Genomic DNA, 16,177 nt, shown 5'->3' on the forward strand with positions numbered 1-16,177 from the left:
CTCCCAAAAAACGAAGTTGAAAGCTGGCAAAAAGCTCCACCAGTAATGACCCAATATCAAATTTAAAGTTTAAAAAAAGTTCCATTTTGACCTCTGAACACCAATTCCCCACCCCCCTGGGGCATGAACCAGGGGTAATGTCCAAAAAAATTGGTACACATTTCATGCGTCCCCCAACGTTGATTGTACAAACAAAGTTTCATTAAAAAAAAATGCTATAAATGTGCCCGTAATTGCATTTTTGTTATGTTTGACATCATGACGTTTTTGGAGGACTAATATCTGCATGGACTGACAGAGGTGGACGGATGCTCCCGACTACAATGTCCCTGTTTTTGTTGTTTGTTTGTTTTAAACTCGTGGGGATAATGAGTTGATGAGACTTGTTGGTTTTCAGGTTTCTCGAAAACCGTTCAGGCGAGCTGCCTGGGCTTGCGGGGAGGAAGGAGGACGGGGTGGGTCGGTGGGAGACTGAGGAGGGGGAGCTTGGCCCACCGTGCCAAAAGGCCATGGATGGTGAGAGGGGGCGTGTCGTTGATGTGAGCAGAATGTGCGGGATTTCCAGCGAATGAATCACCTTGTTATTCATTCTGCGTGCCCCAACTTATGACCACGAGTCAACAACCGATCTAAGAACCATAGCAAGGGATTGAAAGGTTCGTAGAGCAGTAATTTATGTGGGAATGCCAAAGAAGCCACTTTCACATCGTGGTGAAAGTGCGTTGTAGGTGCACGTGAAAGGGGGGCATTTATTTATTACGTACGCAAATTTATTGGGGGTATTTGTAAACCCCTCACCCTTCCCTAAGGATCCGCAATACGCGTGATTTGTTTCCCTTCTCTCATTCCTCTTATCCTTTCAAAACTCCTCCTCCTCCTCCTCCTCCTCCACCTCTTCCACCTCCTCTCCCCCCAGCTCCCCCCTTCCATTCTGCAATCATGCACACTCTTTCTTCTCATTTACTTTTAAACTTTCTCAAACTTCGAAACTTTCAATATGTATCTGCCACGTTTTACCTTCGGGGAGTTTGTGCCTTTATTTGTCTGCAGTTCCACCTATTTAAATGAGCCTCGACTCGTGGAATTCATAATCTTGTGAGCAAACTGAACATTGTATAAATTAGCCCGTTGCTAAAGTAACGTGGGAGAGTTTTCAAAATTCTTCCTCTTTCGTTCTTTCTCGCTCGTTCTGCTTTTACATTCTTTCCTTTTTTTTTTTCTTCTCCAAAACATTAGCTTCAGTGCAGCCTGCGCTCCAGCCAACACTGCACCCTCCCTATCCGCCCACCCTATCCGTATCAGCAGCACCCATCGCCCCCGTGCCGCTGCCGCACCTCCTCTCTTAACCCTGCAGCCTCTGGCCGCTCCAGACTCCACCCTCCACTTCTCCCCGCCCTCCGTCTCCCAGCGCCATCCAATCACGTTGGGGTAGAGGACGAATGAGTCTTGGAGCACTGAATGCTTTGCGTCTGGACCTTTATCTCGAGTTCGCTGCTGGGACTACAAGGAGTCCTCCGCTCGAGGTCTTTGTTTCCATCCTGACCCATCACCTACTCTCGAGCCCCACGTTGGACGCCTCATTGGCTGGGCTTCCAATGCCTGGAGGTTCCCAACTTCGGTGTTTCATCTCGCTACTCTAATTCGCTCTTCCTTTTCACCACTTATTGATTCCCTTTCTCTTGGAACTTCTCATCAACTCCAGTATTCTCACACCTGGTTGTCTAATTCGTCTGCCTCTTCCTCCTCGCAACATCCTACTGTCCTCAACCTCTCGCGTTTCCTCGGCCTCCAAAGAATCACCAAGTTTGTCTTGTTGAGTGATCTCTGTAGCCGTCGGCGGGAGAATCTGCCCAGGAGGAGTTTGTCGTCTGGGGTGACATGAACAAGGAGATGAAAGGTATGAAACCTAGGTGTTCTTAGATTGGAGGGCGTGGCGTGGGTGTTGCTCCAATACCGTTCGCACATCGCTCGTGGACAGACAGGAGGATCTGCTTAATTGGTGCATGCACTTGCTCAGTTTGATTTCTGCAATTCTAATGTCACATAGTTCTGTTAAAAGACATGAACCTCCCATCTTGGCAGAAAAAGAACCATCGAGCAAGATCTGCTGGAAAAGACTTTGAAAGACGTGGTCACGTATTACTAATTTGACCTCTGTGGCTGAAACCCTATCGTTGATCTTTCGAGTCGCAATTATATCATTCCTGTGATGTTATCCACCAGGTAATGGACGAATGTGGAAGATCCTAATTACTTGTCTTGTTAATTATTTCGACTTCTGAACTTTACGATACCCGTTGAGAACACTGCCCCCTCCTTCACCCCTGAACCTCTATTAATTTAGAGCTCATCTCCTGTCTCTCCCTTTACCCTTCTTTGTGTCTGTTGACCCTTTTCCCACCCTTGTTGTACGTTCTTCCTTGAGTCTCCACACCTGTATTGAAATAGAATAAAATAAATTCCGTCCGAATGTGCACGTTGGAAGCCATTCTGCACAACTTTTAAAATGGGCACCGAAGTTTACTTTTAAAATGGAGAGGAAATTGACCCGGACCCCTTTAGAAATGGTTTCACCTTCCATGAGCCCTGCCAGGGTCACGGGACATCTGTGCCAAGTATTTGCTTTCCACAGCAGCAAGTGCATGCTGTGGGGGTCAAGCCTTGACCTTTTACATTGTCTCGGCATGCCTGTCCATCAGTGCTTCGCTTCACAACCATCGGAACACCGGGCCACCAGTCATTGGCTCACGGAGCCGTAACACCCGGGCTTGAATCGTGCAGACTGTGCCTGGCGGTTTGTTTTGGGGGCAGGCTGCCCATCTGGTGCCCAGCTGTCTGCCTCGGTCTAGTGCTCCGTGGATTTGGGTCGTGCCTGGAATGGAGTGTCGGCGCAAAAAGTTTTCGCTTCTTTGGAAGCATTCCAAGGTGGAGGAGATTATCTAGCCTTGGATGTGAAAATGTGGGAAGGAGAAAAAGTTCGGCACCTCTCAAATTCCATTCGGCCATCGCTGCACATCGTAGATCTGTCAAATTGTCCTGAAGGTGGGGTTGTCAGTAAGAGGCTATGTTGCAGGGTCGAATGTGGGAATGTCGAGGGGTCAAAATGTGTCCTGTTTGTATTATTTATTATGAGTGCAAAAAGGATGGGTTTTGACCCCTGCTGCTTCCCCCCACGTTTACCCGGCATTTACCTTTTCCTTCCTCCTCCACATCTCATTCCCTTTTTCTCTCCCCTTCCCCCTTCTCAATCCCCCATCCATTCCATCTAACCCTTTGCAGACGTAATATGTAGATCTATGGCTCGCAAAGGAATGAAGCCATCTGCCAAAGCATGCTTGAGCCGCATGATTTTAAAAACATTGCACGGGACGTCTGTGCATAAAGGAATGGAACGAAATTTTGTATCATACGGTCAGTGGTTTTGCTGTCACCTCTCTTATGTGGCCATTGGTTTTGCTGTCACCTCTCTTATGTGGCCAATTTTGCAGACATTGCGAAACTGTGATATGTGAATAACCTCAATTGCAGGCAAACGCCTGTCGAAAGCTGCTTGTATTAGACGAGTGAAGCACGTGGCCACATTACACAGGTTTTTGTGGTAAACCTTGTAGGATTAACTTTTTTAAGCTTGCGATTTGTAATGTTTTTGTTGTTTTATGTTTTTTTAATCACGATTTGGAAATTACTCGGCCTGGAACTTTATAACAAGGGACGAGGGGTGTTCAAAATGTTCGCGGAATGAGATGCCGACAATAGTCCAAGTAATGCTCTCGTTGTTTTGTTACTTACCTTACTTTACAAGTATATGTGTGTTCAGAAATGGGAAGCCCGAACAAGAATTGCGTTTTACCTGCAGTATATTTTGTCATGGGCACGGTGTTCCCTAAGGGGAGCCAGAGATAAAATTCATCGGATGAGCCTTGAATGAGGAGCGCCGCCAACGTTGGCGCTGCCACGAGCGCAGGAGTAATTATAATCATCAAATTTAGTTTGCGCATCAATACTTTGTCGCGCTTGTATTTCTAGACAATAGTTTGATGACGCTCAAGGTGCAGCCGTGTCCCGCAAATGACAGCAGCATGGGTAAAATGTATTGTGAGTTTAATCGGAAGAGAGAGGGACGCAAGAAATCAAGAGAGGAAGAGACAGAGACGAACCCGATGGACCGCTTACACTCGACAGATACGGCCTGCATGCCTATAACCTAAAATCTAAATCTGAAACACATGCAGACTTGTACAGAAAACACGGCACAAAGTGGGGAGAATGAGATGATGGAGAGGTGCAGACTTATGGCCTTTCCCTCGGAGGCACCAGTACGGCAGAACATGGGCAAGGCTGGCCTGTCAGGTGTTCTGTACTACGTCATGTCCTGGGACTCTTAATGCCCACTGGCCAACGATACGCTGCCCATTGGTGGTTCCTGAGCCACAGGGGCCTGGGCCGCCTCCGCCAAAAAAGATAAAAATTGGGGGGGGGGGGGAAGGGGGAAGAACATGTCATCAAACCTGTGCCACTTGGGAAGGATTTACTTGCCTCTTTCCACACACCAAAACAAGAAAATCACAGCACATGTATGGTGCCGCAAAGACAAGATGGCCGATCTGACCCCTGCGTCATCCCCAGGGCACAGAGTAGAGTGTGGTAGCAGCAAGTAATCACATCGCGGCTATGAGGGGAAGTGGCAAAGCAAGTGTAGAGTGCTCGCATCGCACACGGGGAAGTCGGTCCTGTGAAGTCGGTGTTGTGGAGTCCTGCTGTGCACTCATCTGGTTGCATTGTGCTTGCAAGAGCTCTTGTGACTTCTGCCGCTTCTTGGTGCTCTGGAAGTGTTCTGGTTCATAGCATGCTGAACGTCCTCGTGGTCCTCTTGATGGACTCCTAATTGTGGTCATGCTCTTCCGACCATCTGCCAGTCTGCTGCCATGGCTGAGGGCTGTCAGGTCTTTTGTGTAAATTCCGACCTTTTTGTTTTCTTGCTTAATATGTCGCCTATGTTGTGTTTCTTTTATTTATTTACAATCAGATACAACACGTCGCTTTGCTGAGGGGGAGAAGAAAGAGGAGAGGAGGGAGGGGAAGGATAGAAGAGGGTGATAGGATGGAGTGAGGAGGGATGGAAGGGAGGAAGATAGGTATGAGAGAGAGGATGGAGGAGAGGTGGAGAGGGAGAGGGGTGAGAAAGGGGTGAGAGAGGGTGGAATAGGGGTGAGAGAGGCAGAGGGGAGAAGGAGAGAGTGGAAAAAACGCCACACCGTTCTGAGGGAACTTTGAACACAGCCCCCACCCCTCCAACCATGCCCCCAAGGCCGTGACGGAAGCCGTCGCCCCCTCCACCACATGCAAGCACCCACTCGTACAGTTCCACACTGTACAACACCTGTGAGAAGCACCACCCCTTGCAGGCCACGACGAACACCAAGCATCATGAACATACATGTGAGAATGGGCACAGTCCCATGCAGTGAGGGTAATGCAATCGGCCCGATGAATTAACGACCACAGACGGATCAAACATGCCCAATTAATCAATGCACGATTGGAGGGAAAACGGAGAGGGACTCCGCCAGATCGAGGGACAACGGAACAGCCGCGGGATTGAAGGTAGGACCGATGGGGTGAAGGAGGGTTTGTCAAAATGATATTTGGCGAAGGGGATGTAACTCGTGGACCATTGAAACGGGCTGATGGGGTAAAGGAGAGCAGATTGAATGTAGCAGAGGGTTTGAACAGATGGATGGGGGTGAAGGAAGAAAGATTGAGAGTAACAAAGGGGTTGAACAGAACGATGGTGTGAAGGAATAAATTTTGTAAGTAACAGAGGAGGAGGAGGGAGACATTACATGGGAAAAATACAGCCGAGCTAACGCATGCCCACCCCGAACAGCACTTTGACAAGGGTCCAAGGACTATCTCCACATCGACTCGTGAAATAACTGATCCTCGGGTCACCTACATGTTTTCCAAAACCATAACAATATTATCTATCTATAATTCCAGCAGTCTGTGTGTCTGTGTCCGCTGTTTATCGACAACAACTGGTCCGATCTAATTGAAACTTGCCATATATATTGCTGGGGCCCTGAGTATGTGCCTTTTCAAGGTTTGATATTAATCGGACAAGTGCTTCCCAAGTCATGGCCATTTATTTACCAAACAATGACAGGACACGTTGCTGCGTGGGCGTTCCCCATTACGGTTACAACGTACGGGCTTCCTTAGAGTGATGACTTCGTGTATTCCAATAATTTCTCGATTTCTTATGCGCATTTATAGATAAACACAATGCTCCAAGTTATCATCGTTTTCATTTGAGACGGTGCATACATTTCGGTAACATCAGAGTGAGCTGGAAGTAAATTTCTTTAATTTTTTTGCACGTACGTTTTTTTTTTTTTCTCTTCTCTTCTCTTGGTGTTTTTCCTTGCGACGACATTGCGAAAAGACAAAATACGCTGGCGCCAATTGAATAATTGGCCATGAAAACTAAATTGCGAATAATCGTAACTGCGATATGCGAACTTCCGGGCCACGCACGTACGGGCACGTGAGAGCGAAGGAACGGCCTGTGTGTTTGTTGTTTCTTGCTCGCGATTTGAAAGTTTTTTTTTTTTTTTACGGGCACGCACTAGTTATCAGTAAATCCTCACTTATCATCCCAGTTAACATTGTTTTGTTTAAAGTTGTTTAAAGCCGTTTTACCTCCAATTTAGAGCCAAACTAATGGTTTTCCTCTTTATTAAAGCTACAGTATAAACCATACCATAATTACCGGTGTATAAGCCCACCCAGAGTACGTACAACAGAGGACTTCCAGCTGTGCATCGATAACATCGGTGGGTCCTGGGCTGAAGTTACTCAGCTGTGCATGAATGTTGTGTGGAGGAAGTTGTTTCCTGAATATGTCAATGACTTGAAAGGATTTAAAGATGTCGTCTCCGCAATCAAGAAAGTTATCCTCGTCTTGGCCAATAAAGCGGGTTTTGATGAGATGGAAGAAGTCCACATTACACGACTTCCTCAATCACGCGGAGAAGAGCTAACTAATGAAGATCTGTAACAACTGGAGATGATGAGAAAAAAATCAACTCGAGATGATGATATTCAATTGTTTGTTTTAAATTATTTAAAACTTGGACTCGATATGTAAATAATGTCTTTTGTCTGACAAAATTTTTCCCTGGAACATATTCTCTCCCCCCCCCCCCACCCCCTATTTACATTAATTATGATGTGGAAATTGGATTTGCTTGAAGTCGTTTTCAAGAACGTCACTACAACGTTAAGTGAGGACTGACTGTACGATGTTTTTCCAATTATCTCTTGACCTTGTAGTTTACTTGTCCCATTTACTCAATTTAATCCTCCTGTTATGTTAATTGTTCTTTTAATTAGATGTTTCATTAAATTCATTTTGTCTTCCTAACTCCAGAGATGTCCCCAACAGAGAACCCAGCCTTCGCGGCGATCCTGTTGGTTCATTACTTTTGTCGCACTCAATGAAGTTACACTATCAGAACCTTCCTTAATCTTTTCTTCGCTCAATATTATTCACTGAACAGTAGAAAAAGTAAAGTTTAATGCTTTGACAATTTCACATTTTCTGGAGAAGAAGAGATAACAGTCTTGCTTGTTCTAAAGTGAATACGTAATTACGCTTAATTATAAGAATCGTAAATTTCTTTAAATTTCCAGATTTCACTCCAGATTTCGACATTTAATGAGTCCACATGCTCGGATACTCAAATCCGAAGACACATTTAGATTCTATCCTGCCTGGGACTTTCCGAAAGGATTGGCAAGATGGTATACGGTGCACGGATTGGTGAAGCTCACAAGCATCTACGCACGATTCGTAATATCATTTCAAAACTAAAGGACAGCATATCAGCTGGTGATAAATCTGAAGTCGTTTACCGTTCACTGTGCAGAGACTGTGACCAATTCTACATTGGTGAAACTGGGAGGAGTTTGAAACAAAGGATAGATGAACATGATGGAGCAATTAGGCTTGGAAAGGTTTCACAGTCAACCATAGCACATCATTGCCTTCAATATGGCCACAAATTTGATGGTACCCGTGTCCCATACATGACGTCCAACGAACGACACAGATTGATACTAGAGGTGTGGCACATCAAGAGCCGAAAGGGTGGTCCATTTGAGGAGACTGTAGATATACCCAATACTCACACAATGCACACATCTGATACAAATGGCAAGAATGGGACGGTGCAAACAGCGAGATAAGTTACGCAAAAAAATCAAAAATGCTCGATCTGCAACACCCCTCACACACATGGACAACACCCAACAAAACCTCCGCCAATCAAGCATCCCCCACATATCACCATGTGCAACCCGGACACGGACCCAGCCATGTTCATGCCCTGGAAACACAAAAACAACAGCGAACACACACATTAAGTCGCTTCCATACATGCAATACCAGATCACGAGTGAATAATAAAAAGAGCAGAGCAGAACATCGATGATGTGTTTGGCGTTTGTTCCTTTAGGTTCGGTAAAATATAAACACTCGCAAATTAACCTCTCGCACCGGCACTTGGCCAGAAACAAATTGATTCTTTGGGAATAAAAGCAGACATGTGCTGAGGCTTGGGTCCATTGGAAAATTTGCTTGGTCCCTTGGCTTGGGTCCCTGAGGAAACTCCCTGGGAAGCGTGTGAAATGTCACCTGAGACCGCATCTGATCTTACTTATTTACTTGTTAAAATAGCAGAGTAGATCTAATTATCTTGTCACCAGTTGGAATATGATCTTTTAGTTTGGTGATGGCGCTGCAGATAGTGTGTAGTGGTTTGTAGGCCACTCCGATCTGTGGCCGCTCGTATCACTTTGGCAATTCTTTCAGAGAGGTCCGGGTCGTATGGTACAATACATCGACCAATCATTTCTTGTTCTTTGTTGTTTTTGATGCGAGGTTTCTTGAATCCAGGTACAAAAGAAAAACTTGCTTGCTTTTTTACCTGGATTCAAGAAACCTAGCATCAAAAACAACAAAGAACAAGAAACCTGGGTTGGTAGAGGACGCAAACGTGGTCTGGAGTGCAGGCTTTGAACGTAAGAAACAGAGATTCAACTCGTGGAAGAGCTCGAGGGTCGATAAAAAGTCATTTCAAGTCCGATATTCAGGTCAGGTCAGGTATGGGAGCATGCGCCAGAGCAGCATGTCACTGCATCCACTTTCCGCCAGTACTCCAGGGCCTCCATCTGGCCATCCCCTAGGCAGATGCCTGGCCCATCCCAATCTCCTTGAGATGCCGATTAGCCTGCTGCAACCATGAGGCACGTGGTCGGCCCATTGGCCTCCTCCACTCACGAGACTCCCTCGCTGAGAGAATCTGATGAGCAGGATCAGCGTCAGGAAAACGAGCCACATGTCTATACAGCCGCAACTGACACTCACGGACTATGCAGGTAACAAATCTCATTTGAGTCTCTCTCAGCAACCGCTCATTGGACACAAAGTCGGACCAGTGATAATCAAGGATTCTCCGAAGAGACCTGGTACCAAAGGAATTAAGTCTCCGTCTCAGATCCTTGGTCAGAGTCCAAGTCTCACATCCATAGAGCAAGACTGGAAGCAACAAGGACCTGAAGACTCAGACTTTCGTCCTCCCGCACAGGTACCGGCAGTGCCACACCCCATTATCCAGTGAATCCATGAATTACCAGGGCCGACCCAGACATCTGTTGACCTCTGACTTACAGCAAGCAGAGACATGAATATCACTGCCAAGGTAAGTGAATCTCTCCATGACCTCAACATCCTCACCACAAACAGGCACAGACAGGACAGTGGCATCCAAGATGTCACCGAAAGCCTGGATCTTAGTTTTGACCCAAGAAACCCGTAATCCCAGCGGCTCCGACTCCTCATTCAGCACCTCGAGGGCCCCCAAAAGGATATCTAAAGTCTCCGCAAAGATGACTGCATCATCTGCGAAATCGAGGTCAGAGATCTTGACATTCCCAAACGATGCACCGCAGCTTGATCTCACCGACATCCTCTCCAGAATCCAGTCCATACAAGTGCTGAAAAGTGTGGGGGCCAGTACACACCCCTGACGAACTCCAGTAACAACTGCAAATAAGTCAGAGATGGTACCACCACATCTCACAGCACTCTCAGTACCAGAGTAGAGTTCAGACATCAGATCGATCAGTTTTTGTGACACCTCACGAAGACCTAGAATCCCCCAGAGGGAATCCCGATTCACTGAATCGAACGCTTTACAGAGATCAACATAGGCTGCATGCAGCCCCTGCCGAAACTCTCGCCTGAGTTTGGTGAGGACCCGAAGAGCAAGGATACGGTCAATCGTTGACCTCTTTGGTGTAAAGTCTGACTGCTCTAGACGCTGGTGCTCAAGCAGATGGTGACAAACCTTATCAAGAACTATCCGAGCAAAGAATTTGCCGGGCACTGAGAGCAGCGTCACCCCTCGGTAGTAGTTGCAGTCTTGGAGATCACCCTTCCCTTTCCAGAGAGGGACAACAAGGCCCCTCTTCCAATCAGTTGGGATATGCCTGTGTTCCAGGCAGAGCACAGAACTGCATGCAATGACACGAGTGCAGCATTTCCACCAGCATTGAGAAGTTCAACATGGATGCCACAGATCCCTGGAGCTTTACCCCCATTTCAACCGGTTCACTGCAGCCCGTGTTTCCATAAGCAAAGGTGGACCACAGTTGATTGGAGGGTCAGCAACAGGGATTGTAACACTCCTGACATCCAACTCGACAGCTGGTGGATCAGCCTGGTATAACCGCTCAAAGTAACTGGCCCAGCGGGCCTTCACTTCAGACTCCTCTGTCAAGAGCCTACCACTCTCTGCTCTAACTGCAGTACACCGAGGGATGGGCTTGGATGAACGCAATGCGCAAATTCCCCTGTAAGCGGGATGAGAATCACCTGTCCACAAGTGATGCTCTATCCCCTCACAGATTCCTCGCAGATAGGCCTCCTTGTCCACCCTTAACACACGTACAGTTTTACGCCTCAGCTCCCTGAACAGCTCAGCTCTGCCATTCAGCCTGGCCCTGCGACTCTGGACAATTGTATCCAGTGTCCCTTGAGAGACAAAATTCTTCTTTGCCCTGCGGTGAGTTCCAAGACATCCACCGGTAACATCAAGGACGGTGGTCTTGAAGGCATCCACAACTCTTCAGGACCTTCCAAAGCACCCAGACCCCCCAAATCTCCACTCAGCTTGTTCGCAAACTCCTCAGCTACCCTCTCATCCTTGAGCTTGCCAACATCCAGCCTCGGTTGGGATGGTACCATTCTCCTGGATTTAAGGTGCAACTTCAGAGTTGTTACAACAAGCTGGTGGTCAGTATTGAGGAACTGAGCACTCCGGTTGACCCTGCAGTTCTGGATCATCCTGCAGTGACCATCAACGAGCACATGGTCAATCTCCTTTGTCACACCACCACGGATTCCAATTCCAGTGATGAGCCTATGGGCGCTGAAACCATGAACTGGCCACCCTAAGTCCATGACTTCTTGCAAAGTCAAGGAACTTCGTGCTATTCAGGTTCACAGTTCCAGACCCATGGGGACCAACACACATCTCATAACCATCCCTATCAGTTCCAGTCGATGCATTGAAATCCCTCAAGATGAGAAGTGTATCTCGTCTGGGGCACTGATCAACCAGACTCGAGCGTGGCTTCGAATGTGTCCTTCACGGTGAGATCACTTGCCTCAGTCGGAGCATAGACAGAGATCAGGGAAATGACACCTCAGTCGTGACGAATCCTTAGCCTCATGATACACTCGTTGACTGGTGTTCCCTCAATTATCATTGGAGTCAGCCTATTGGACACAGCTACAGCAACTCCTTGGGTATGGTAACAATCAGAGCAACCAGACGAATAGTAGGTGTAACCACCGACCATGATCTCGCCGCAATCCGGTCTCTGAACCTCAGAGAGAGCTGCAATACCAATGTCCAAACGCTTGAGCTCGGATGATAACAGAGACAGGTGATCATCCTCTCTTAGGGATAGGACATTCCAGGCACCCACCTGAAGGGACCACCTAAGGTTAACCCAAGGAGACCGCCGTCTGGTGGACGACACCTCAGCACCACTCCGACACACTCTCCTGCAATCTGACCCTGGAATGTTACCCCGTGGTTTCCCTCCTATCATCAAAGATTGGGGGTCCTGAAGGCTTTGGTCCAATCCCGTCATCCGGTGAGTTGTCCTGCGAAGGGAAGCTGCACAGGAGGTACCTCCAAGGAATGGGTTTTCAGATTTCTTTGCGTTTTTGTGTTTTGTGGAATGAAGTGTGTTACGGTGACCGGAGTGCAAATCCTGCCACCAACCTCCTAATAAGAAGTAACCCAACCTCAGGAGGACGTCCGCACACACAGTTGGGCACTAGATATGGATGGCCGTTGGCTCACAAGGAGCTCCTCCGCCCTTTGACAGGTTTTGTTTTTAATCCTGCTGGGTGTCCATATCCAAACACCCTCCTCACCAGAAAACCTGGTGGGGGAGACGGTTTAGTCGCCGACAACCCGACCATGGAACAGGTTAGTAAAGGTTTACATGGTACCTGTAGCAAGTCACAGATCTAATCTGGCCTGACCTGACAGTTATATTCCTTTGACCTATTTTCAACAATTAAGTCAACATCGAATTTATATGAATTATTTTTGTCCTTTTTTCTTATTGAATCACCTGGAGATATCCCTCAGATGTCTTGGGGAAACCTATTTGCAAACGAGATGATTGGTTTCTATTTATGACCTGACATGACCTTTAACCTATTTTCATACATTCTCACGTGCTCCTTGGATGTTCTCGAAGCGTTTTTGCAAACTAGACTACACTGACTGATTTATGGCCAGATGGACCATTGACCTAATTTTAACTAATTGGGCCACTCTCACTATTTTCACCTGTTCTTCCTATATCCACACATTTAATGTCCTGATGCACCTTATTGACTGTCGGGATGTAAAGTTGGATTTGGAGTTTCACATAGAAAGCCCTCGTTACTTTTTGCAATAATTTTTTTACAATTTTACAATAATCTGCATCCAACATTCACCCCTCCTGCCATGCGCACCCAACAATCACTCATCCGTACACAACATTCACCCATCTGTACACAACATTCACCCATCCGTAAACAACATTCACCCATCCGTACACAACATTCACCCATCCGTACACAACATTCACCCATCCGTACACAACATTCACCCATCCGTACACAACATTCACCCATCCATACACAACAATCACCCATCCGTACCCAACATTCACCCATCCGTACCCAACATTCACCCATCCGGACCCAACATTCTCCCATCCGTACCCAACATTCTCCCATCCGTACCTAACATTCTCCCATCCGGACCCAACATTCTCCCATCCGGACCCAACATTCTCCCATCCGGACCCAACATTCTCCCATCCGGACCCAACATTCTCCCATCCGGACCCAACATTCCCCCATCCATACCCAACATTCTCCCATCCGGACCCAACATTTTCCCATCCGGACCCAACATTCACCCATCTGTACAGAACATTCATCCATCCGTACACAACATTCCCCCATCCGGACCCAACATTCACCCATTCGGACCCAACATCTACTCATCCGGACCCAACATTCACCCATCCGGACCCAACATTTACCCATCCGGACCCAACATTCACCAATCCGTACCCAACATTCCCCCATCCGTACCCAACATTCCCCCATCCGTACCCAACATTCCCCCATCCGTACCCAACATTCCCCCATCTGGACCCAACATTCTCCCATCCGGACCCAACATTCCCCCATCATCATTTTCTTTGCAGCAGGAATTTGTACCTTGTTCAATGTGGCGACAATGTCTGACATTCACCAACTAATTCTTGTAGATCTAATGGATTTCGCACACATTGATGCATAACCCTGCATGTGAAACACCAGCATGACGATTCATACCTGTGTCAGGATTCAAACCCATGTTGGACAGCTCGGAGGCGAGTGCCCGTACCTCTCGGCTCGAGGTTATCTTGCGAACCCACTCTCCTCCCCAAGCTTCCCAATCTCTGATCTTCCATTTCTTGTATTCCTTGCTCTGGTGTGCATAACAAGCAAATGTGTCCTGAGTCAGGATTCACTGGTACAAATGAGTGTGATTCAATACTTGTACCTTTCCTGTCGCACTCATTACCGCGGGTCATCGTAAGCACCACTTGGGCATGCACTCCCTCACGTGTTGCTTGACAACGAACGCCTGTGAACACCCGCAATACCCACAGGATTTATTTTCTTCAATGTATTGCATGCACCCACTCCCCTCTCAGCACGATCCAAAGCGACACGCCATTGTAATTGTACATGTCTGTTTCTGACAACCTGACCCCGAGACTCCTCTGAACCTTCTCTCTGTAGATGGTGCAATCCCGGGTGTCCCTGCCGTGTCGGATGGAGAGGTTCTCCTCGAAACGACGAATGGAAAGCGCAAACGAGTCACCACACCTGAAGCGGAGGCTGCAGGCCTCGCATCCAACATGGCCGATTCTCCAACAGCAACGAATCCTCTCAATCTGTAAGGCACGCCGATGCACTCACTGGTTTGGCTTTGCTCATGAGATAACGTGTGACTTTAAAAGTCATATCTCAAACTACCGAACAGATAACAACAGGTTCATTGGAAGTTGATGAGTGTTAGTTAATTAAATAATTAATTAATTGCTTGTTTGATTAATTACTTATTTATTTCCAGTGACATTGGGCACTTCTGAAGGACTTGTTTGTAAATCACATGCAAGACCAGGACATATCGACATAGACAAGGACAACGGAAGGCAATAGGCAAATGGACGGCGTGTTGAGGATTTAAACCTGGGGCCCAGCTTTTTGTGAGTGACGTGATTGGAAAAGAACTTAAAAGAGGTCATTCTTGCTCAGGCCTAAGTCACATTTGCTCTACGGCGAGGATACGGCGGCCGTACGCCCTCTGAATTGACAGAAACGTGCGGTGGCTGCAGAGTTTCTGCAGTGGCCTCAGGGTGGCTCTACGCCGTTTGGCTATATTTTACAGGCCATAGGGGTCGCCGTGGAATTATAACGCGGAGTTATAACTTTTTTCATTTCTACGTTCGCCGTAGCAATTCGACAAGCCGAAACAAAAGCACTGGTAAAAAATAAAAAAAAAAATGAACCCACTCGTTACCATCCGTCTGGCCGCACGTTCGCCTTAGGGCCCCCCCTGCGGTCCCCCTGCGGTCACCTTGCGGGCACCTTGAGGCTACCTTGCGTATGCCTTGAAAATTATATGGCCGCCGCAGGGCCTCCTTAAGGTCACCGTGCGACATCAAATCAAAGACCGTACGGCAACCCCACGTTTTCGGTCTCCACAATTTTTAAGACCTAAGGCCTAAGTCACATTTGCTCTATGGCGAGGATATGGCGGCCGTACGCTCTCTGAATTGACAGAAACGTGCGGCGGCCGCAGAGTTTCTGAGGTGGCCTTAGGGTGGCCCTACGCCGTATGGCTATATTTTACAGGCCGTAAGGTCGCCGTGGAATTATAACGCGGAGTTATAACTTTTTTCATTTCTACGTTCGCCGTAGCAATTCGACAAGCCGAAACAAAAGCACTGGTAAAAAAAAATAAAAAAAAATAAAAATGAACCCACTCGTTACCGTCCGTCTGGCCGCACGTTCGCCTTAGGGCCCCCCTGCGGTCCCCCTGCGGTCGCCTTGCGGGCACCTTGAGGCTACCTTGCGTATGCCTTGAAAATTCTATGGCCGCCGCAGGACCCCCTTAAGGTCACCGTGCGACATCAAATCAAAGACCGTACGGCAACCCCACGTTTTCGGTCTCCACAATTTATAAATACGCCGTGCGGTTCCCCGAAAAATAAAAACATATGTGACTGCTACATCGTGTGACCGTGGAAATACTGCGGCCGCCGTATAATTGCTCGTGGCCATAGATTTTGGAGACCCCACGGCCGCCGTGGCAGATGTGACTTAGGCCTCAACCATCGTTCTCCCTGCGATCGAAATGTCTTCTGTCATAGAAATGTTCCAAGCATCTTCACCATGGATATGCGCCGGGCTCAACATGAACGGTTGTCCAGTTGTCCGGGACAATTGACGTCTGTGTTCTGACAGGTCAAAAGT

At 47.5% G+C, this 16,177-nt stretch overlaps 1 protein-coding gene across 4 annotated transcripts in view; it reads left to right on the top strand.

Moving 5' to 3' along the window:
• The first annotated feature begins 479 nt into the window (after positions 1 to 479).
• The window catches only part of LOC147033549 (uncharacterized), a 43,844-nt gene continuing 28,146 nt past the window's right edge, over positions 480 to 16,177 (top strand). The window contains exons 1-2 of one of the 4 annotated variants that reach the window (XM_085856025.1): positions 480 to 516; positions 14,438 to 14,594. In XM_085856025.1, the coding sequence (XP_085712151.1) occupies positions 510 to 516; positions 14,438 to 14,594 (164 nt within the window). In that variant the 5' untranslated portion in view covers positions 480 to 509. Of the gene's footprint in view, positions 517 to 1,420; positions 1,898 to 3,191; positions 3,412 to 14,437; positions 14,595 to 16,177 lie in introns of those variants that run through there. The other 3 variants (XM_085856019.1, XM_085856010.1, XM_085856002.1) reach the window with 3 other exon arrangements.

The sequence above is a fragment of the Eptatretus burgeri genome, chromosome 2, assembly GCF_056783735.1.
Source record: "Eptatretus burgeri isolate ZD-2024b chromosome 2, Ebu_testis_v1, whole genome shotgun sequence".
Lineage (NCBI taxonomy): Eukaryota > Metazoa > Chordata > Myxini > Myxiniformes > Myxinidae > Eptatretus > Eptatretus burgeri.